The sequence below is a fragment of the Mesoplodon densirostris genome, chromosome 1 (genome assembly GCF_025265405.1).
Source record: "Mesoplodon densirostris isolate mMesDen1 chromosome 1, mMesDen1 primary haplotype, whole genome shotgun sequence".
Lineage (NCBI taxonomy): Eukaryota > Metazoa > Chordata > Mammalia > Artiodactyla > Ziphiidae > Mesoplodon > Mesoplodon densirostris.
Window position 1 is genome coordinate 108138445 of NC_082661.1, and position 22154 is coordinate 108160598.

General features: G+C 42.7%; 1 protein-coding gene across 1 annotated transcript in view; it reads right to left on the reverse strand.

Moving 5' to 3' along the window:
- LOC132488463 (formin-2-like) overlaps nucleotides 1-17696 on the reverse strand; it is a 328380-nt gene extending 310684 nt beyond the window's left edge. Inside the window, exons 1-2 of the mRNA XM_060096653.1 lie at nucleotides 16115-17696; nucleotides 15747-15891 (exon numbers count right to left, since the gene is read on the reverse strand). Of these exons, the coding sequence (XP_059952636.1) occupies nucleotides 15747-15891; nucleotides 16115-17696 (1727 nt within the window). The remainder of the gene's footprint in view (nucleotides 1-15746; nucleotides 15892-16114) is intronic.
- Between the last annotated feature and the right edge of the window lie 4458 nt (nucleotides 17697-22154).

A 22154-nucleotide genomic window follows, 5' to 3' on the forward strand; every position in this document is an offset into this window, starting at 1 on the left:
TATTCTGTTTTCTGATTGAGGTGGAAGATTATGTATGGGTTTATACATTTTCCAAATTTATTAAACTGTACACTGAAAATGGTGCATGTTGTTGTATATAAACTATACATGAATAAAATTTACTTTAGAACTATCTGAGCTTAGAATGATTTCTAGCCTATAATTAGACATCCAAATTTCCAGTAGTTATGAAGGTGAAATAAAGACATTTTTAGATATAAAAGGGCTCAAATATTTGCACGGTGTATTCACCTCTAGTTAAGGTCCTAGAGGATATACAGCAAACAGGGAGAAAACCAAAAAAAGAGAAACTTACAGGGGTCCAGGGGAAACAGAGGATGTGAAAGGAAGTCCAGGAATGACAGGTGATCAGCAAGATTGAGAACAACCAATGTAGATTGGAGCAGGGGGCCTGAGTCCTCTGGAAATGCGGCCTCCAGGGGAAAAAATAAATTTATCTCTTAGAGTTTATAGGGAATATTAAAGATAGATTTAAGTCAAAAATTTTGAAGCATCTGAAAAATTCTCCTAGAAAAGTAGGAAAATGAAAAAATAATAATTGTTAACTCCAGGAAACAGAAAGCATGATATAAGAAAGGACATTTGGACATAGTACACGATATGACTTTGCAGTGACTACTATTTGCATAGTCCTAAGAATCTAAATATTAACTTTTTATTTTATAAAAATCTGTGATCTCTGTTACGCAATTGGGAACACAGGAGGTAATAAGAGAGGTAGATGTGAGAAAACTAAAACCCCATCTATCGTGATGGGGAGTTGGAAATCTAAAATGGAGATATTTTAGAAATAATTAGGCAAATGCCAAAGAAAACTGCTACACAAATTGTGAATGGTTGCCTCTGTTGAAAGGGGAGTAATCAAAGGATCAGAAGGGGCAAGACAGGAAACTGCTTTTATTCATGAAAATTAAAGTTAATAAAAAATAGAAAATGTCTTCTAGCTCTAAAAAAAAAAAATAAAGGACAAAAAAAAAATAAAACCCTTGGACTTTCCTAAATGATTGGAGCAAAAAAGGTGTATTGATATTCATAACAGCCCCTTTCAAGTACACTGAGTTTATGTTAATGCAGTGACTTCTGGAAGCACCTAAGGATGGGGGCTGGTTGTCAGGGGAACCAACTCTGTCATTAGTGTTGGAACCTTCAGTCCCACCTCTGACCTCCAGGGAGGAAAGGGGAGCAGAGCTGGAGGCTGATTCAATCACCAATGTCCAATGATTTAATCAGTCAAGCCTGTGTAAATAAGCCTCCATAAAAACCCAAGGGGACAGGGTTCAGAGAACTTCTGGGTCAGCGAACGGGTGGAGATTCAGGGAGAGCGGCACCGAGGTTCTCCGTGCCCTTTCCCCATACCTTGCCCTGTGCATCTCTTCCATCTGACTCCTCCTGAGTTTTATCCTTTTATAATAAACTGGTAATCTGGAGAGTGAAATGCTTCTCTGAGTTCTATAAGCTGCTGTCGAGAATTAATTAAACCCAAGGAAGGGGCTGCTGGAACCTATAAGCTGCTCAGTCAGAGCCCAGGTGACAACCTGGACCTGTGACTGGCATCTGAAGAGTGGGCAGCCTTGTAGGACTGAGCCCTTAGTCTGAGGGACCTGACACCATCTCCAAGTAAGCAGTGTTGTCAGAATTGAGTTGAATTGTAGGGCACCCAGCTGGTGTCCCAGAGAACTGCTTGGTGATGTGGGGAAAAACCCCACACATCAGAGTTAGTGTTAGAATCGTAGCTATAAACCACAGATATGACTAATTAATTAACCTTTAGGTTTAAAAAATATTCGTAAGCGAGATCCCATAATACGTACAACTGAAAGACAATGAAAACATTTCGTTACCCCAACAATAACTAAAAACAATTCAAAAGTAAAATACCGTTCCCATTAGCAATGAAACATATGAAGCACCCAGAAACTAGCTCAGCAAAGAAAACACAAACCCTCCATTAAAAAAAGTCCAAAACTCTATTAAAAGGACATAAAACATGATCTGCATAAATGAAGAGGTCTTCCACAGTCTTGGATGACATTATTAAAATGACAATAGTCCTCAATATAAACTACAAATTTAATAAATTGAACACCATCAGGACTTTTTAAAAACCTCAACCACTTAATTTAAATTTATATAAACAACTATAAGCCCATCGACGGCTAAGTCCTGATAATGTTCAAACTTTGAAAAAGGGGACACTTCTCCTCCAGGTAATGAGACATACTGCAAAGCACATTTATGAGAGCTGTCTGGTACCCACTGAAGACAGAAAAACACCCATGCAAGGAAGAGGACAGACCCTCAGACAGGGTATGGGAATGACAGAAAGACGGCATTAAGCATCCGTGAGTAAAAACTGTTTAGCAGACGATGTCGAAAACTCTGCTTTGCCATGTGTGTCACACCACACGCTCAGGAGGACTCTGGGCAGAGCAGATGTTTAAATGTAGATGGTGAATCGATAACACTACAGAATGCTGGGGAGGAGAGAATGTTGGTGACCTCGGCCTAAGAGAGGATTTCTTAAGTGAGAAGAAAACAGCACAAACCACAGATGAAAAATAGATCTGATTATGTCAAGATTAAGTACTTCTGTTCAGCAAAGGACACAACAAATTTTAAAGAGGGATGCAATGCTAGGGGAAGATATTTATAACATCAAAAATTGATTCTAGGGCTTCCCTGGTGGCACAGTGGTTAAGACTCCGCCTGCCAATGCAGGAGACATGGGTTCGATCCCTGGTCCGGGAAGATCCCACATGCCGCGGAGCAACTAAGCCCGTGTGCCACAACTACTGAGCCTGCGCTCTCCAGCCTGTGTGCACAACTACGGAAGCCCACGCACCTAGAGCCCATGCTCCGCAACAAGAGACTCTATGACAATGAAAAGCCCGCGCATAGCAACAAATACCCAACGCAGCCAAAAATAAATAAATGAGATAAATATTTTTTTTTTTTTTTTTTTTTTTTTTGCAGTACACGGGCCTCTCACTGTTGTGGCCTCTCCCGTTGCGGAGCACAGGCTCTGGACGAGCAGGCTTAGTGGCCATGGCTCACGGGCCCAGCTGCTCCGCGGCATGTGGGATCTTCCCGGACTGGGGCACGAACCCGTGTCCCCTGCATCGGCAGGTGGACTCTCAATCACTGTGCCACCAGGGAAGCCCAATAAATTTATTTTAAAATAATTGATTCTATATGTCAAAATTTCAACAATTACATAGAACTGAATCCACTCCAAATAGTTTAAATAGCAAGAGATTCACAGCAGGGTATTCCTTGTCTTACAGAGTCTTGGAAGGGCTGAAGACAAAGTAGAGACCACTCACCGAGCCTTGACTGAGAACCAGGCCACCAAAACAGTGGCCACTCTTCTCTGATCTAAGGCCTGGGTCCCAGGTCAGGAGGTCTCCCAGCTGGGACACCCCTGCTGCCAGCCCAGAACTGGGCTGTGCCCGCCGGGGCCACACCAGGGCCTGTGGGAACTGGTGCCTGGACACCAGGCCTCTGCTTGGCTTGGAAGAGCAAACAGCAGAGGTCAATCCTGGGCCTTGTCAAGGTCTTCCAGACGTGGCACGAATTCATCCAACCTAAACCACATCTTAAACACAACCCACAAGGGACTCTGAGAAACATCACTTTTACAAGAGCTTATAATGTAAGGAAAGAAGACCAGAAGGGGGTTTAGCAATGCTCCATTACATCCTAAACACTGGTAATAGAGTCGCATCTGGAATATACAGAGAACCTCTGTGACCAAACAAGAAAAATCAGGAAACCCTATAGAAAAGGTACAAAGATATGAACAGGCAATTCACAGAAGGGTAAACCCAAACAGCTAAAAACACACAGTTTTTCTCAAAGGCATTAGCCAGCAGATAAATACAAAGTAAAAAGTAAAACAATGACATACCACTTTCTCACTGGATTAGTAAAAATTCAAAAATCAGATAAATGCTGATTTGCTGTGCTAGCGAGTATAAACTGGGAGAAACATTTAAAAAACTAAACTGGCAGTACCCAGACAAATTAAGTAAATTTTCATTTTTTTGACCTAGCAATCTCACTCCTGAATATATATTCCAGAGAAGTTCTTACACAGGACCCGTGTGGGAATACTAATCACAGTGCTGTCTGTGGTGGCATCTAGATGTCTACCCTGGCGGATGCGGAAATCAAAGGTAAGGACCATCCGTGGTCACAATACACACCTCCAGGGTCAAGACTCACATACAACAGATATGAACAGTGTCCCTGGGGCTGGACGACCCAGAGGAACTCTCACTCTTTGTAACAAAATAAAGCAGTAAGAAACAACCCACCTGATAAACATTCACCAGGAAAAATCTGTACATTTTTTTCCCAAAGGCTCCTGAGTTTAAAAAAAAAAAAAAAAAAAAAAAAAGCAAAAGAATGAAGTCTACAATTCAGACTGTTTGTATAACAGAAAATTAAATACACACAAAAATACTACACACTTTACAAAATACATACAATTTTAAGGATATCAATCAAACACATAAAAGCAGTTCCCTGCATCCATGAGGGAGGTCAGAATAGGAAGTGAAAATACAGAAAATAAATCCAAGGACAACGTGAAGAGTTCTGCATGGACTAACAACGCCCTCAGGGTACCAATAAACGCGCATTTCTGTCCTCAAGACCAGGGAGAGAGTGCCAGTAAGACCTAGAACTACTAGGGAGAGCACAAGCTACCTGAAAAAGGACTCGGAACATTCAAGACAGGGGAGGGACAGAGACTAGGCAAGGGGAGAAAAACTGCAGCACAGTAAATAATAATATACAAAAGTGTGTATATAAGAGGGTGTGGAGGAAAGGGAATCCTCCTCCACTGGTAATGGGAATGTAAATTGTGCAGCCACTATGGAAAACCACTGTGGAGGTTCCCCAAAAAACTAAAAATACAACTACCATATGATCCAGCAATCCCACTCCTGGGCATACAGCCCAAGAAAACCGTGGTTTGAAAGGATACATGCACCCCAATGTTCATAGCAGCACTATTTACAACAGCCAAGACATGGAAGCAACCTAAGTGTCCACTGACAGATGAATGGATAAAGAAGATGTGGTACATATACACAATGGAATGTTACTCAACCATTAAAAAGAATGAAATAATGCCATGCAGCAATAGGAATGGATCTAGAGATTAAACTAAGTAAAGTACAGAGAAAGACAAATATCATACGATAACACTTATATGTGGAATCTAAAAAAAATGATACAAATGAACTTATTTCCAAAACAGAAATAGACTCACAGACATAGAAAACAAACTTATGGTTACCAAAGGTGATAGCACGGGGAGGGGTAAATTAGGAGTTTGAGATTAACACATGCATACTATGATATATAAAATAGATAAACAAAGACCTACTGGATAGCACAGGGAACTATATTCAGTATCTTGTAATAAACTATAATGGAAAATAATCTGAAAAAGGAAACATATATATGACTGAATCACTTTGCTGTACACCTGAAACTAACACAACACTGTAAATCAACTATAGTTCGATTAAAAAATGGTTAAATAAATAAATAAAAATTTTAAAAATTGTTAAGTATATATATAATATGTAATCATTTATACATAATATGTTGTATTTTTATATATATGTGTAGTGCATATGAACTTTAGTCTCAGGGCAAGAGGGAACCACTGAAATGTTTCTACTCTGGGACCGGCCAGTTCATCTTTGTATTTTAAATAGTGGACTCTCTTGCCTTGTAGAGAATTACTGGAAAAGAGCCAGACTGAAGACAGGGAGAACCTTTAGAATCTCAATGTTGGATAATCTTTTCTAGGAAACGTAGAGGCAATGGGAATACAAATTAGAAGACTTATCAAAGAGAAATTTAAGAATAGAGAAAATGGAAGGACTAATTGAGGTCAAGTTCAAGTATGAGAAGGGTGAGAAAACCAAGGAGTGTGGCAAGGCTGGGCAGCCAAGCCTCGGTTGGGAATCCCAGGAGGCAGGTATTTAGAAGGAGGGAAAGAGTAGGTACAGTGACCCATTAGACACAGTGGCCCTCCTAGACCTGTGACAGCTCAGTAGGACAAGCGTGATGCAGAAGGGAGGGGGCCAGAGGTGCAGACAGTCGTCCACTGGATCTAGGCGGTGATGAAGCCAGGAGGCCACATGCTCAGCTTTTATTATCCCGAAGCAGATGGTAATGAAAATGATCTGTGAATTTAGAGTCAAGTGAGGCTCCTTAGAGAAATCATCCAAGTCAGAGATAAAAGGCTTCCAGAATCACCCCTTCACTTACATCACATTTTCAGCCCAGAGACAAATGTCTCTCCACCTAAATCACTGCAGTTCTTATTCAGCCTTATTCGCCCACCAACAATATATTGGATCCAACGGAGTCAACACATTTTTAATTTTTCCAAGAACAAAATAAAGACACATCAAACCCTATATCCTGAAGTAAACTGCCAGGATACTATCCAAACATTTTACACCCTCAAGGCCGTTTAACCAAAATAGCACAGCAAGGATAGTGAGAAATAATTGCTGAACATCCTGGGTAGCTGCAAAATGTAATACCTCCCAAGGAGAAACCACATCCCTCACCTCTCCAAGCAGCAAGTGCTGGTCTATAGCTTTGAAACATGCTGGGTGGGGGAAATTATCTACAAGTACATGTTTGCAAAAACCATCTCTATTGTTACCCCATTGTTTTTATTACTCTTTTCAAAGATAAGACTTGTATGTTAATAATGAAGAGAGGGGCTTCCCTGGTGGCGCAGTGGTTGAGGGTCCGACTGCCGATGCAGGGGACACGGGTTTGTGCCCCGGTCCGGGAGGATCCCACATGCCGCGGAGCGGCTGGGCCCGTGAGCCATGGCCGCTGAGCCTGCGCGTCTGGAGCCTGTGCTCCACAACGGGAGAGGCCACAACAGTGAGAGGCCCGGGTACCGCAAAAAAAAAAATAAAAATAAAAATAAAATAATGAAGAGACTCATGGCTTCCAAAACTTTCCACAGGGTATTCAAATGCATCTATTTGGAATCCTGAAATAGTTCCTTTCTAGCCTATTTGCTTCTTAATGAGCTTGAACAAACTGCACTACTTTAAGGCCAATAAAACTTTTTTTTAAAAAAGTAAAATACCTAAAAGCTCTCAAAACCTTTTATCTGTCTTATCTCTTCAGAAAATTTCATGTCAACGCAAACTTCTAAATGAAATACCATGCACTCATAAGTTATTTAAGTAAGCATATAAAATAGTATGGAAAATTGAGGACAAAACCAATATATTAAAGTATACTGAAATAATTTATAAGAATTAGTACTACTACTTTTACTGAGAAGTTTAAACTAAGAGGAAAAATGCAAAGCCTATAGCCCATTCAAGAATCGGAGACTCTTTTTGTCCTTAGATAATGAATCTAAGGATTTCCTCAATGGATGTGGTGTCACTATTAGAATTTGGAGTGTATTTAGACTCCATACACTCTAAATCCTTGGGTCGTAACATCGAACAACACAGCCTTCCCTTCTGTAGATTCCATAAAACAGGTCCACCACCCACCATACCCGCAGTCACTACCCTGGTGTACAAAAACACAAGGTCCCAAGTGCACATCAGATAACAGCTTTCCAACCAACCCAAATCCCTTTTAGCATCAATTAACAACTGATCAAAACCACCAAGGTCTTACCACCAGCTAGTACCGATGCCCAGAGCATCTTTACTCCACAGTAAAAGTGGATCCTCCTACATAGGGATTTTCTTCCACTCTAACAGTAAAGTTCTAAATATGCAAAGTATCATTATCCGGAGAAAAGAATAACTCCTGGAACCATCATTCCTATAGAACTGCTGGGATGGATAAGACTTGGAGGAAGCAGCTTCCCACCAGGATTACACTCATTTTTACAACCTGGGAAATCAGGACACTAAGAGGAGGTAAGAAATTATCGCCACGTTTTACAGGAAACCAGTAGGATACTTAAAAAGGGAGGCCGAAGGAAAGACTTCTCAGCCTGCACTCCTGCTGCAGTGCTGCTCTGTGTGTATAAAGCCACAATTTAAATGACACAGAATTCTTCTCCATGCATGTGCACTAGATCATGGGTTGGCCAAAAAGTGCCTTCGGTGTTTAAGTAAAAATAAAAGACACATTTTTCACTTTCACCAAGAACTTTATTGAACAATGTATTCACCTTTTTGTTCCACTACCTTCTGCCATTTTTCTGGCAACTTCATAATTCCACCTTCCCAAAACTTTTTCTCTTTTTGAGCAAAGAACCGTTCCAGGTGCCTTTTACAGTCTTCCAAGGAATTGAAATTTTTTCCCTTAAGAGAATTTTGTAAAGAATTCTTGTTAAAGAAATAAATGGAAATCTGAAGGTGCAGTGTCTGTGAATATAGCAGATGAATCAGAACTTCCCAGCCAAACTGTAACAGTTTTTGCCTGGTCATCAAAGAAACATGTTGTCTTGCATTATCCTGATGGAAGATTACACGTTTTCTGTTCAAATTCCGGAAGCTTTTCGTCGAGCGCTGCTTTCAGTTGGTCTAATTGGGAGCAGTACTTGTTGGAATTAATCGTTCGGCGTTCAGAAGTAGCTCATAATAAAGGACTCCCTTCCAATCCCACCATATACACAACATCGCCTTCTTTGGATGAAGACTGGCCTTTGGTGTGGTTGTTGGTGGTTCATTTCGCTTGCCCCATGATCTCTTCCATTCCACATTGTTGTACAGCATCCACTTTTCATTGCCCATCACAATTTGTTTTAAAAACAGCACGTTTTCATTATGTTTAAGTAGAGAATCACATGCGGAAATACGGTCAAGAAGGATTTCTTTCCCACTTAACTTCTGTGGAACCCAAACATCAAAGCGATTAACATAACCAAGCTGGTGCAAATGATTTTTAACGCTCGATTTGGATATTCTGAGGATGTCAGCTATCTCCCATGTGGTATAACGTTGATTGTTCTCAATTAATGTCTTGATTTGATCGCTATCAATTTCAACTGGTCTACCCAACCGTGGAGCATCATCCAGTGAGAAATCTCCAGCACCAAACTTTGCAAACCACTTTCGACACGTTCCATCAGTCACAGCACCTTCTCCATACACTGCACAAATCCTTTTTTGTGTTTCCATTGCATTTTTACCTTTCTTGAAATAATAAAGCATAATATGCCAAAAATGTTGTTTTTTCTTTCATTTTCAATATTAAAATGGCTACACAAAAATTCACCAATTTTGATAACTTTTTTAAATGCACGCTGCTATGACAGCTGTCACATACAATCTAACAAAATGGTTTTGAATGAAGTTAGAGACAACTAAGTGCTACCAGAGCCATCTTATAGAAAAAACCGAATGAACATTTCGGCCAATAGCACCGAGACCCTTCTGCCTGAAGTATAAAAAGAGACCCAGGGAATTCCCTTGTGGTCCAATGGTCACAACACGGGGCTTTCACTGCTGTGGGCCCGCGTTCCATCCCTGGCCAGGAAACTAACATCCCGCAAGCTGTGCAGCATGGCCAAAAAAAATACTACTACTAATAAAATTTTTTTTAATAAAAAGAAACAAGAAGGAGTAGGGTTTAAGCATTTTTAAGCATAATTTTAAAACACAACAAAGGCTTAATTTTCTCAAGAAATTATTCTATTCTCCCTGAAAATAAAAAGGACTATTTTGGGCCCATTGCAGCTCTGGCATAACAGATACTAAAAGCTCCAGTGGGTCCAAGGTACAGTGCACAGAGGAATGGCAGTAATTTTCCCACCCAATCAACGCCTCCAGGTACATCCTTGAAGGGGACGAAGATACAAAGGTTTCCCTCTCTCTCTCCCACAGTGGAGCAGGTATCAAAAGACAACACTTCTCTGGCATGGTCAGCATCCTCTTCTAAGCATCCAATAACTGTTATCTTTTGTTCTTATCATTCTGATGTTACAATACCTCGATTTACTAACTACCATTTCAAATTGACTAGAAGTTTTATTTTCCATGTATTTATATATTTAATATTTATAAAGCCTCAGAAAGTTTTCAATCACTCAAATCATATCCAAAACTATCAAGTCACAAGGCAGTACATATTTGTTTCTTCCTAATGGTCCCTTAATTCTAAATTTCATTAACACCAGGTTGTTACTTATAATGCAAAAGCAGGAATGAAGGGAATAATGAAATTTTCCTCTTCTTTCATTACCAACAAAATTTATATTTGGAAGCTTAGATTACTGCATTATCATTGCTATGTTAAAATCAATCCACAAAAATCAGAATAGATGTTCTCTCAACACAAATTCTACCAAGGTATCACTCTACTTTCACCACTGAGTCAATCATACCTCAATGAAAATAATTAATTTCCACCACCCAAAAATGTTAGTAATTTTCCAACTTAAATTCAACTAGTTTTAGTTACAATAGATAATCAACTCCCCTGTTTGGAGAAAATGGTGAACAAGTTTCATAAAGGTCTCAGTGTGCTCAGTGTCCACCTTACTGACTGGCACACAGTGGGCGCGGAGTAGGTACTCGCAGAGGATAGACAGGAGTGGGTGATGAATGGACAGAATCAGGTGAGCAGGCAAGGAGAAAGGAAAAGCAGAAGGAAGTGAGAAGGAAGACCTAAAGAATCCCCAAATCCAAGAAGTATACATGATATGATATAGACAGTAAGCACAGAGATGCAGAGATGACCACCAGTCAGGTCCAGCTGGGAAAGATACAAAAGAGGAAATGGGAATTCAATCAGCCTTTTCAGATGCTAAGTCAAGAGAGACAAATTGTGTTACAGGAGATTGAAAACTGTTAGACAAAGGCACAAAGTCAGGGGAATGAAATGCATGTTCATAGAACAGTAAGCAGATTAACTTGACTAAAGTAGAGGGTTTCTGAAGGAAACCATGGGAGGTGAAGCTGCAAAGCCAGGCGGGTAAATACTGCGCCTCCTCTACCCCATCCCCCTTTAAACATGACCACCTCCCCCTAATCACACAGTCATCCTCCATCATATGCTTTCCTTATCCAAACCCCCAAGAAAACTACAATTTCTGATAAAGTGACAAAAAGGCTTACAATCATAGAAAATGCAAGAAAAGAAAAAAAACTGATGCATAAACAATTTGCCAAAAAAACCCCTATTGACTAGAAATATTAATTTTCAACTAGCATCGGATTACATCCTTCCCAGTGTTTATACACAATTTCAGTGTTGTTTTGTTTTGATGTGACAAATTTGGTTTGGACCACTTTGAACAATGTAGTCCATTAAGGCAATAAATCAGGACAGATAAGTAAATAGCACCAACTGTGTGCCTTCTATGTACCAGGCAGAGTTGTAGGGGCTTTACATACACTATTTAATTGTAATATTATTAACTTGAAACAATTCCTCCACCTTCATACATATGAGAAAAAATTACTTAAGAGTCACCTAACTGAACAGCCAGCTAGGATGCAGATATATCTGGAATACCAGTAGTTAGAGGAACCACTGCTGCATCACCCAAGGTGTGTGTTCAGCACCTTTTTAATGGAATCAGAAGGAAACACTTCTCTAAATGCACCTGCTCAAGTTCATGTACACATGGCTTGTATCCAAATGCCTAAATGCATGAAAAGCCAGGCCAGTGGGGTAAATGACTTCAATCCAAACCACAGCCTTACAGAAACCATGAGAAAGGATGTTTTAGACCAAACTAAAATGAGTTGAGAACAGTGCTCCCAGTCCCAGCTTATGCTGCCAAATCTGATTCAAATACATGAAGCCCAGTAACGCAAGATACAGGGGAAAAGACGGCATTCTTTTTTTTTTTTTTTTTTTTTTTGCAGTATGCAGGCCTCTCACTGTTGTGGCCTCTCCCATTGCAGGGCACAGGCTCCAGGACGCACAGGCTCAGTGGCCATGGCTCACGGGCCTAGCTGCTCCGCGGCATGTGGGATCCTCCCAGACCGGGGCACGAACCCGTGTCTCTTGCATTGGCAGGCAGACTCTCAACCACTGCGCCACCAGGGAAGCCCAAGACGGCATTCTTGTAATCCCCTTTCCTGTCACAGTAACACTGATGCATTACACACAACAGGGGTGATTTCTGACCCTCACTCATTTATTGGTCAATAACTGGACGTCTACACTCTGTCAGATGCTACTGCTGGATATAAGACTGCTCCAGACTCTAAAAAGTTCACAGTCTAATAACTTCACAAGCAGCATGAGAAAGTCTGTACTCCTAGAGAGGGTCTTCTTTCTATTTTGATATAAAAATCAAGATAACCTTTAGAAAAGCCAAAATGAGAGTCATGCAATCTAAATTTTAAAGCCCACGCCCTTTATTGACTAGCTAGTGCTCCAAAAGCTCACTGACACACTTCATTTTATTTTATTCACATTAACAACAGATTTGGTTTTCTAAGTACAGATCCTAGATGGGCCATTGGCTGCTTAAGGCCCCGAGGCAGGTTACTTCACCTGCCTGACCATGGTTCGCTCACTGGGAAAACGAGGATAAATAGCTATACCTCAAGACTATTGTAAGGATTTGAGATAATTATGTAATGCACCAACACAGAGCCTGGCATTTGGTAGAAGTGCAATAAATATAGCTAACATCATAATCACAGGATTCATAAACCAATAACAAATTGATCACAAAAATCAAATTAGAATTAATGGGGGTGAGGGTGGAGAAGAGACCAAAGACAGCTCTAAGAATCAATAGCTGACAGGAAGGAAAAAGTCAAGAAAACCACACAGATACAAAACCTCAGCAACAGCCAACTGGAGTCACCAGCCTATTACACTTCAACAGCAGTTGAGGGCAACAGCAGTGTTTTCACGGGATGCAACATGATGGGTCTAAAGATGACATTAAGCCAGTTAAAACAGATGAACCATTTAGGCCATGTGTTTAAGAAAAAGAAGGATAAGCACATAATTGACTTTGGAAAGATTTCTATCAAAAGTGAATCAGCATCACAAATTTAACATTTCACACATCTACACTTTAATTAACTGAAAAATTCTATTCAAAAGCTTCTGCTGTAAGGAAAGCATGTGCAAAGAAATCTCTTAAATTTCATAGCAATTTTTGCACTAAACACTGACAAAGATGTTTTTTCAAGCAAATGAACTGTGAAATTTCAGTGCAGTGGCCTAAAACATCATCAGCTCCTTAATAGCTAAAACAAGATAAAGTCTTGGTCCCCATTATTGGTAAATGTTATTATATCTGCTAAAGAAACACAAACATGTGCCATGGAGATCTCTTTTCACTCGAATTTTCTCCCTACATTTGGAAGGCAGTAAAAAGCGAAAAACATCTGTTCCTTCCTGCAGAGCTGACAACCCCCATTCTATGGTTTAAAAATAAAAGCTGTCCATGGAAGCTTAGAGATATAACTATCACCTGCTTCAAAGGCAGCTGGCAATTAATTGATCCAAAGACATGCAAATTAAGGCCAGAAAACAACTTCCCTGAGGACAATGCTAGGGCTCCCCAGGGTTCTAGCAATTTCCAAGACACCCATAAAATAGGAGAGGACGGTAAAGAACCAAATGTAAAGCCAAATGACAAGAAAGCAGACAACACCTGAGGAACAGAGGCCTGTGTCACCCTGGATTCACTCGACCACCGCAGGAAAGCTTCCATGAGAGATGCCTGGAGAAAACCTGCTTCACTCTGACCAGCAATCACCCTGCATCCAGCCCAAGAAGGCCACACGTTCAACAATGAAAGGAATTCACCTTATTAATAATAGAAATTTGGAAATCTCATAAGTGAAGGCCTTAAATTCTATAATATTTTTTAAAGTTTTTACTCCATATGAAGTCTTACAGTGTTGAACATCCAAAACTGAGGAATAAGCAACAACAGTCAGACTCAAATCAGTAGACTCAGCTCCTATTTTTGGCTCAGCCTCTGAAGGTAACAGTGTGACCTTGGAAAACTCTCATCTCTTTGTTTACCTCCATTTACCCACCAGTTACAACATTTGGTTAAACCTACCTTTTTTTTTTTTTTTAAGAAAGTGAGTGAGATAAATATATAGAAACTGCAACACAAATATCCACTGGTCACTGACCAACTATATCCAAGCATCACATATAAAGTAGGGGATGCCTCATATGTATCACTTATGTGTGGAATCTAAAATATGACACAAATGAACTTACCTACAAAACAGAAAGACTCACAGACATAGAGAACATGGTTCTCTGGTTGCCATGGGGGAGGGTGTTGGGGGAGAGATGGAGTGGGAGGTTGGGGTTAGCAGATGTAAGCTATTACAAATAAAATGGATAAATAACAAGGTCCTACTGTATAGCACAGGGAGCTCTATTCAATATCCTGTGATAAACCATAATGGAAAAGAACACTAAAAATAAAGAATGTATATATGTGTATAACTGAGTCACATTGCTGTACAGCAGAAATTAACATAACATTGAAAATCAACTGTACTTCAATAAAAATATATATATAAATAAATAAATAAATAAAGTGGGTGATGCCCATATTAAAGCAACTAACTCTGCACAGTAAGAAATCCTGCTTGGAGATATCAACAAAAAAACCCAGGTACCTCTTGAACAGGAATCCTGTAAGAGTCCCAAATTTCAAGTTTGGAAATACTTAGCAAATTTAAATGAAATGCTAGCTCCAAGAATACGCTTTTCTTTCTTTTTTTCCTTAATGGAAACAAAACTTCAACCTATTTAGGGTCCCACGATCTTCAGGACTCTGACCAATCCTCCTATGAATTCCTGTCTCCTCATCCCTTGCCAGGAGGTAAGTCACTGCACACTTGATGCACCCAGAGTACTACATCTCTATGTGCACTTGTCAGTGAGCCTTGGAAAGGCAGAGACATGATTTAATGATCTTTATATCATCTAGCATCTAACACACTGCCCGGCATAACATGGCTGCCCGGTATACACAGATATATGTATTTGTTAAATGAAGGAAATGAATATACTTGAAATTCTAAAGCAGAACAACCATTAATATTAATGAATGATCATCTTAATTTTGGTGATACTTTCATTTCTAGAAAAATAATATACAAAATGAGTGTTACCTAGATAAGGAGGAAATACTGAATTTCTCAACAACATTAAATTCACAAAAGTTAACTAAAGAACTTTCCGATCCTCTTCCTTCAAAATCAGTCTTTTGGACGATTTTATGTTTCTTTTTTGTTTTATTTACAATTTATCTAACGGATATTAGACTATAAACATTCCTTTAACTTAACCTACACGATATCGGGAAGGGAGAAGTAAAAGAGGGACAGCAAGCATGTAAAATCAATCAGAGAGGCTACTCTGAAGTGTAAGAATCTTTAAACGTAAAATAAAAGATAGCCCATGGATGAAATTTAAAATGTGGCCAATACAAGTAAGTACCAAACATGAACAGCATTTAGCTAACTAACAAGCATCCATGCTCTGGAGAAACATCATCTACCGTTTCATAGATAACCTATTTATTAAAGCCACAGAACCTAAGATTTTAAGCTTTTCAAATTACATTTGAAATTTTTAATCATTCAAATACTTATCACTACCTACCGGGACTTGCATAAATTCTCATTTTCCCCTGCTCCTTAAATTATTACACTCAATTATTTCATTTAAAAATTAAGAGAAGTTAGTAAACATGAAACAAGCTGACACTCTACCAGCGGGCACTTAAGGAAAGGCGTGGGACCTACGCAAGGATAAACTCATCGCACTGTTCCACATTTTCCGCCGTGAGCCGACCGTTCAGCCGGCTTTGCCAAGTCCATACGGACGCTGGAAAGGTACCAGTAGTAGCATCCCGGGTGCTTTTGGCCTGCTCACCATCACTGTCTCCAGCTGGGCCATGAAACCAAATGTAAATGATGCCTAATATTCTAGATCACTATGCATTAATTTCCTGAAAGCATGCATCAGATTTGGTTGCGTCAGCAACCAGGAGTGACCACCTAAGTTCACTACGGCGTCCACGCCGATCGCTGAGAGAGAAACTACGTGTCACATGCGTGCACATGGGCGTGTACCTCAGAGGAGTCCTAGAATAGATGATGTGTCAGAGGACCGTGAACAATCTCGTTATTTTTAATGCTGTGGGAGGAGAAAGGAAAGAGAATGATGGCTTTGCAAACGGTGCCAAAAAAGGAGCCGATCTGCCTGGCGTGACCCGGGATATTTTGGAGAAGTGGACAGAGCGGCCCTTGCGCCAGATGCCTTAGGACAGAGGCGCCTAAGCTGTTCCCTTTAAGACCCTGTGTACAAACGGAAACGTCTCCGAGGGGCAGGCGCCCTGGACCCCGAGTCCGGCGCTCACCTGCGAACACGTCCTGAAGACCGCCGGCCCCACGCTGCGCCAGGTGCGCCGAGACCCCCGCCCCGGGCGCGCGGCCCAGCTCCGCGGTCCAGTCGGCCGAGCGGCTGCGGCCCGCGCGGGGCTTCCTGGCCGGGGCGGCGGCAGCGGCGGCGGGGGCCGCAGCGGCTCCGGACCCCCGGTCCAGGGAGGACTCCGGCCGCCTCTGGACCCGGGGGCTGTGGCTGGGGGACGGGGCCGGGGAGGGCCCGGGCGAGCTGAGCTGCCGGGTGGTGGTCCTGACGTAGCAGGGCGCCAGGAGCGGGCGGGCCCGGGAGCAGCGCGGGCTGCGCGCCGGGCTGCGGGGCGGGGAGGCGGCCTCGGGGACGCTGGGCCTCGGCGCGCCCTCCTCGCGCGTCGCCCCCGGCCTGCGCGGGGCCTCTCCCGCCGCCGGGCCCCACTCCGCCCCCGGAGAGTCTCGGGGCGCGTCCTCGAAAGCGTCCTCCTCGCCTTCCTCGTCCGTGTCCGCGGCCCCTCGCTCCCCGGGAGCCGACCCGGGAGACGGCAAGATAGCGGCCGCGGGCTGGTCTGCAGCCGGGGGCCGGTCGGGGGGCGCGGACGTTGCCGCCTCGGCGCCTGGGCCCGGCGGGGGTCGGTCCAGGCCCGGCAGGGCCCCGGGCGGGGGGACGGCGGAGGGGGGCGACGCCGGGGCCGACTCGGGGCTCGGGGACTGCAGCAGCTGCTGCTGCATCTGCTGGAGACGGATTGCCTGCTGGATGTCCGAAAGCAAGTCCTCCTGCTCCGCGGCCGAGTGAAAGCTGTAGAGGTCTGTGTCTGAGCCCGAGCTGGTCCTTTGTCCATCCTGCACCCCCGCCGCAGTCTCCGAATCCTCGGCCACCGCCGGGCCCCCGACCCCGGCGGAGCCAGGACCCCGGGGCCGCGTCACCTCGGAAGGGTCGGCACACTCCGTATCGGACAGGCCCGTCTCGTCGGCCGAGAGGCTGAGGTCCGGGGTTTTGGTGACCAGGGAGTGGGCGCTGTCCAGCTCGCCGGCCTGCAGGGCCTGGGGGTCCAGCACATCCTCACGGGAGCCGCCAGCACCTCTGCCCTTGGACAGGGTCTTCCGGATGCGCAGGTTGGAAAAGACCGAGGCCCTGGGGTCCGACCGGCTCTTCTTCCTGCCCGGCTCCCCACCGCCGCCCCCCTTGCCGTGCCGGCCCGGCGCCTTCTTGCCCCCGCCCGCCTTCTTTGTGCCCTCGGCCTCGCGGGGCCCGGCGGCGTCCTCGCTGCCGCCGCCGCCGCCTCCGTGCGGGGCATCGCCCGCACTCCTCTTCGGCTTCGCGTCCTGGTTCCCCATGCTGCTGCCGCCGCCGCCGCCGTCGCCGCGGGCGCTCAGGCCATGCCAGCTCCTCGGCCCGGCCGCGCTGGGATCCCGAGGATTCGGGCGGCGAGCGAGCTGCTGAAAAAAGGGAGGCCTGCCGCGCACCTGCCGCGCTTCGCAGAACGCGCCGCGGCTGCGCCCGCCCGCGCGGGGCCGAACGCGCTCACGCAGCGCCGCCAATGGCCGCGCGGAACGCACAAGGCCCCGCCCCTGTCCGCTTTCAGCCCCGCCCCCTCCCGCCTCCGGGCCTTCAGCCCCGCCCCCTACCGCTGAAGCGTCTGGAGCGCCTCTGGGTCTGAGGACCTCAGTACCCGCCACGGGAATCCAATGCCTGGTCCCTGCTGAAGGGCTTGGCAGCTGGAAGATCCACGCTGAACAAAAAAAAGAAAAAATTTAAAAGGGAAAAAGGAAAGCCACATTCCAGTTTAGAGGTGCGGTAATCTCAAGGCCACATACACTACCCCCTCCAACCTGCCTGCAGAAGCATGGCTCTTTAATAAATACTGGTCGAATGGATCGGTCTCTTCTTCAATAACTGATCATTTAAACACCGTTAATGTGCTTGACATATGGTTTAGGAAAGGTTACTACACACAGTGCTGCTTTTATGTTCATGCAGACCTTGCATCTCCATGAAAGAACATTAGCGGTCATCTCAAAATTTCATTTTTCAAACTTTTTTTTGACAAAATGGCGAGGGGGGGATCAGAAAATACTGAGATTAGACTTCATTAAAATGCTAATCTCTAAATTTCTATGCGCTTACCATATAAACCAAATAGCATTTATATTCAAAAAGGGTGCATATACTTTAACTCCCAGGAGGTCAAACTCATCAATATTTAACATGTGCCTATTGTTGCCGCCTACAAAATAGAAAAAGATAAAAAAGAAACACCCTTGGCACAAACACAAGAAATCACATGCTATGCGGAAAACCACCATTCTCCCAAGACAAACTTTGTCCCTGCCTTGACTATAAAAGTTTTCAACAGTTCACTGTCTGGGGGAGAAAAAATTGCTGCCCCAAAATGTGTCTCTTTGGCACTAGGATTAAGTTAGGCTGATTACTTTTAAGAAACAGAAGACTAAGGAAGTCTTTCTTTTTCTTCCACTTAGCTGCCTAAAGAATTCATATATTAGAGCTGAAAAGAGTTATCGTCAGAGATACCCGCCAGGAAAAAGCGCTGGGCCCAGAGATCTGATCCACTCTGTTCCTTGTCTCCGCTGGTCCAGCAAATGCTCCTTTACAAAACAGTTCCTTTCCTACCTCCATATGAATTGCCGTCCTCCCCTTTGAAGTCCCAAACCATTACCCACAACATCCTCTGTTGCCTTTAACTGAAGACAGTATTTAAGGTGAGGGTTTTGGCCATTTTGGCCACGATTCTGTTTTCCTGCGTCTCTCCCATGTAGACATGTTATCAAACTTTTGTGTGATTTTCTCCTGCTAATCTGTCTCTTGTCAATTTAATTCTTAGACAGCCAGAAGAACCTATAAGGGTAGAGAAAAACTTCTTCCTCCCTGATAACTGTTACAAAGTTTCTTAATATTCTGCTTCAATATTAATATAAAAATTTTCCTCACTGTAAATCGTCATTATTTTAATTACTTAGGAAATTTAGTTACCTATATTTAAAAGAGATTTTTAAACATCATTGGTATGTAAAGAAACTCCAAGCAGTAAATTAAAATAAGGGTTAAGTGGCATTAATCAATAATGTTACAAATATTTAAATTAGAAGTTAATTGTTAATCACTTTGAAAATAGGTATACCTAGCTAACATGTTAGTATTTCTAAAGTAAGCCCAAAGGAGGAAAAAGTACTACATATTACATGATGCATTTTAAATGCCACAAGCAAACGTTCCTTTGCATGCTGTGAACCAATATTTTAAACCTCCCTCCTTAACCATTTTATCAAAAAAACTTTTTTAAGGTCCTATAATTCTTTGATGTAAAAGCTTCACACAGCAATAATTACTAACTTCTTCCTAATTGGTCTCTTAAAAATAAATGATAACTTCAGGACAAGTGGTCAGTTATCCTCAGGTGGCCCTTTTGAACAAATAACTCTGAGAAATCAACTCTAATAACTTTGCCAGGGTACTGTCCCAGTCTCTGAGCAATTCCCGAGGACTTGAAAAGCCTTTGTTTCAGGTCTTTCACAAGACTGCTCTTTCCCAGAATCCAGGCTCCTCAGAGGGCACAATTTGACTGAGGCTGTAAGAATTTTCTGCTTCTCTGAGGACTGAGGCATATGGATCTTTATTTTTGCTTTTTCTTTAACAAGACATCTTTGATTCTGAACTATTTGTTTCCTTACTATTTTTTCTGAGATATGTTCTACAAGTTCTGAAGACAAAAAAAAAGAGAAGGAGAGAGGAAGACAAAGAGGGAAGAAGAAAGAGGGAAATTGAGAGAGAAGACTGCTGATTTTTTCACACCCTTTGAATGTGAAACAACAGATGACGGTTGTGTAGCAGGTCACAGATGACAAAGCTCTATTACATGCAAAGGCCTATTTGAAACTCAAAAGTGTGCTCAGTAGGTAGGTAGGTACCTTCAATCCAGTTTAATTAATAAACAAGCTCAGACTATGAGATTTTTCCTAGGTGACATAGAAGCAAAGGCAATACTTGAACCTACAAATTTAGATCCCTAGTTCTTTATAACAAGCAACACCACATAATTTATGTTTCCAGGGACTGGAAGAAATGAAAACACTGCTTTTGTTCTTCTGTCATAAGGGATCTCCTACAAAGCTAAAGAGGTTTGTAAAGGATATTGGCCTTTCTACCTGAAAGGGATCATTCAGGGACTCTTAAGTAAGCTGTCATCAACCATTCAGAATGAACTACAGAAAGCCCACTCTGAGCATCTCAGCCCACAGTGTTCCTAGTTCAAGGGCAAGAAGCGACAAAAAGCATTCTAAAGACAGAGCCCAGGAGAAATTAAGGTTGAGGAAGCCAATCTTTAGCCTTAGAGTAGCATTCTTCAGTAGAAACATAATGCGAGCCTTATGGGTAATCTTTAATTTTCTAGTAGCCGCATTAAGAAGGTAAAAAGAGGGACTTCCCTGGTGGTCCAGTGCTTAAGATTCAGCACTTTTACTGCGTGTGACCTGGGTTCAATCCCTGTTCCAGGAACTAAGATCCTGCAAGCTGTGTGGCACGGCCAAAAAAAGAAAGGTAAAAAGAAATGGATGAAATTAACTTTAATAATATATTTTATTTAACACAAAATATCCAAAATAGTTCAGGAAAAAAACCAATAAAAATTACTAAGGAGATATTTTACATACTTTTTTTCACACTAAGTCTTTAAGTCCCAGCATCAATTCCAATTTGAGGCAAACCCCCAGTCCTGAAGCACAGCCTAGAGACTGGACTTGGGGGTTTACATCTGACTCTGGTATCATTGTGTCCAGGACCACATGCTCATCCCTCTGCCTGCTTTTATTTTACAGCCCATACCACACCGGCAACACCATGAAGACGCAATCAGCAAACTGCCTAAGAATTCCTAACGTGAAAGGCCTCTAGGGAGTGTGTCCAGATATTTGGCTTTGCAAAATGTATTGATTTCTAATTTAATTGCATTGTGGTTGGAGGACATACTTTTTGTATTTCTATCCTTTATTTTAGGGCCCAACATATGCTCTGTCCTAGAGAATGTTCCATGTGTCCTTAAATGTATCTCCTTTAATATCTTAGATGCCGTGGTGGAAGCTCCCACTTGGACTACAAATGACCACTTACCTCTATTGCCGTCTCTGTTCTCATGAAATCCAGCCTAACTCTCCGGTATGAACCATGTGTGTCCAGTAGACATTGCATTTTCTTTCTGGGCTAAAAAATAAACAGGATAGCCCATTGGGTAAATTCATCATGAGAATCTGGAGTGGCATTCCAAAAGTAACTTTCCAAGACCTGTTCATCCTGTGAACCAAGGGAGGTAAAATACTGCCTTTATGTGTATTATACTTATTCCATAATCTAGACATTTTCACTGTTAAGTATGTTGGTGTCTGACAAGTGGTGCAGATTAATGCTTGACCACATTCTTTATCTGGTGGAGGGTTCAAAGCTCTAGAATCTAAAGAAAGATCCAACCTGGACCCCAAGACGGCCAGCATCTGTGACCCTCAAGAGCAGAGGCATTTTATTTCCTATACAGGAAAGCACTTCCCTGAGTGACACCGGGTGAAGAAAGACACTTTGAAGGCAAAAAAGACATTGGCAGTTTCCACAGAATCAAGTTTGTGAGTTGAAATGTTTGTGGAGATTTACACTGACACCTTGTTAGTAAAATTGTGTTGGCTTCTGCTTGAAGATTCATTGATTCTCTGCCCTTATAGCTTTTGTTCAAGACTATATTTTGGAACAGAGGTGCTTCTGCAGCATAGGTGCAGTCAAGTTTTTTCAAACCC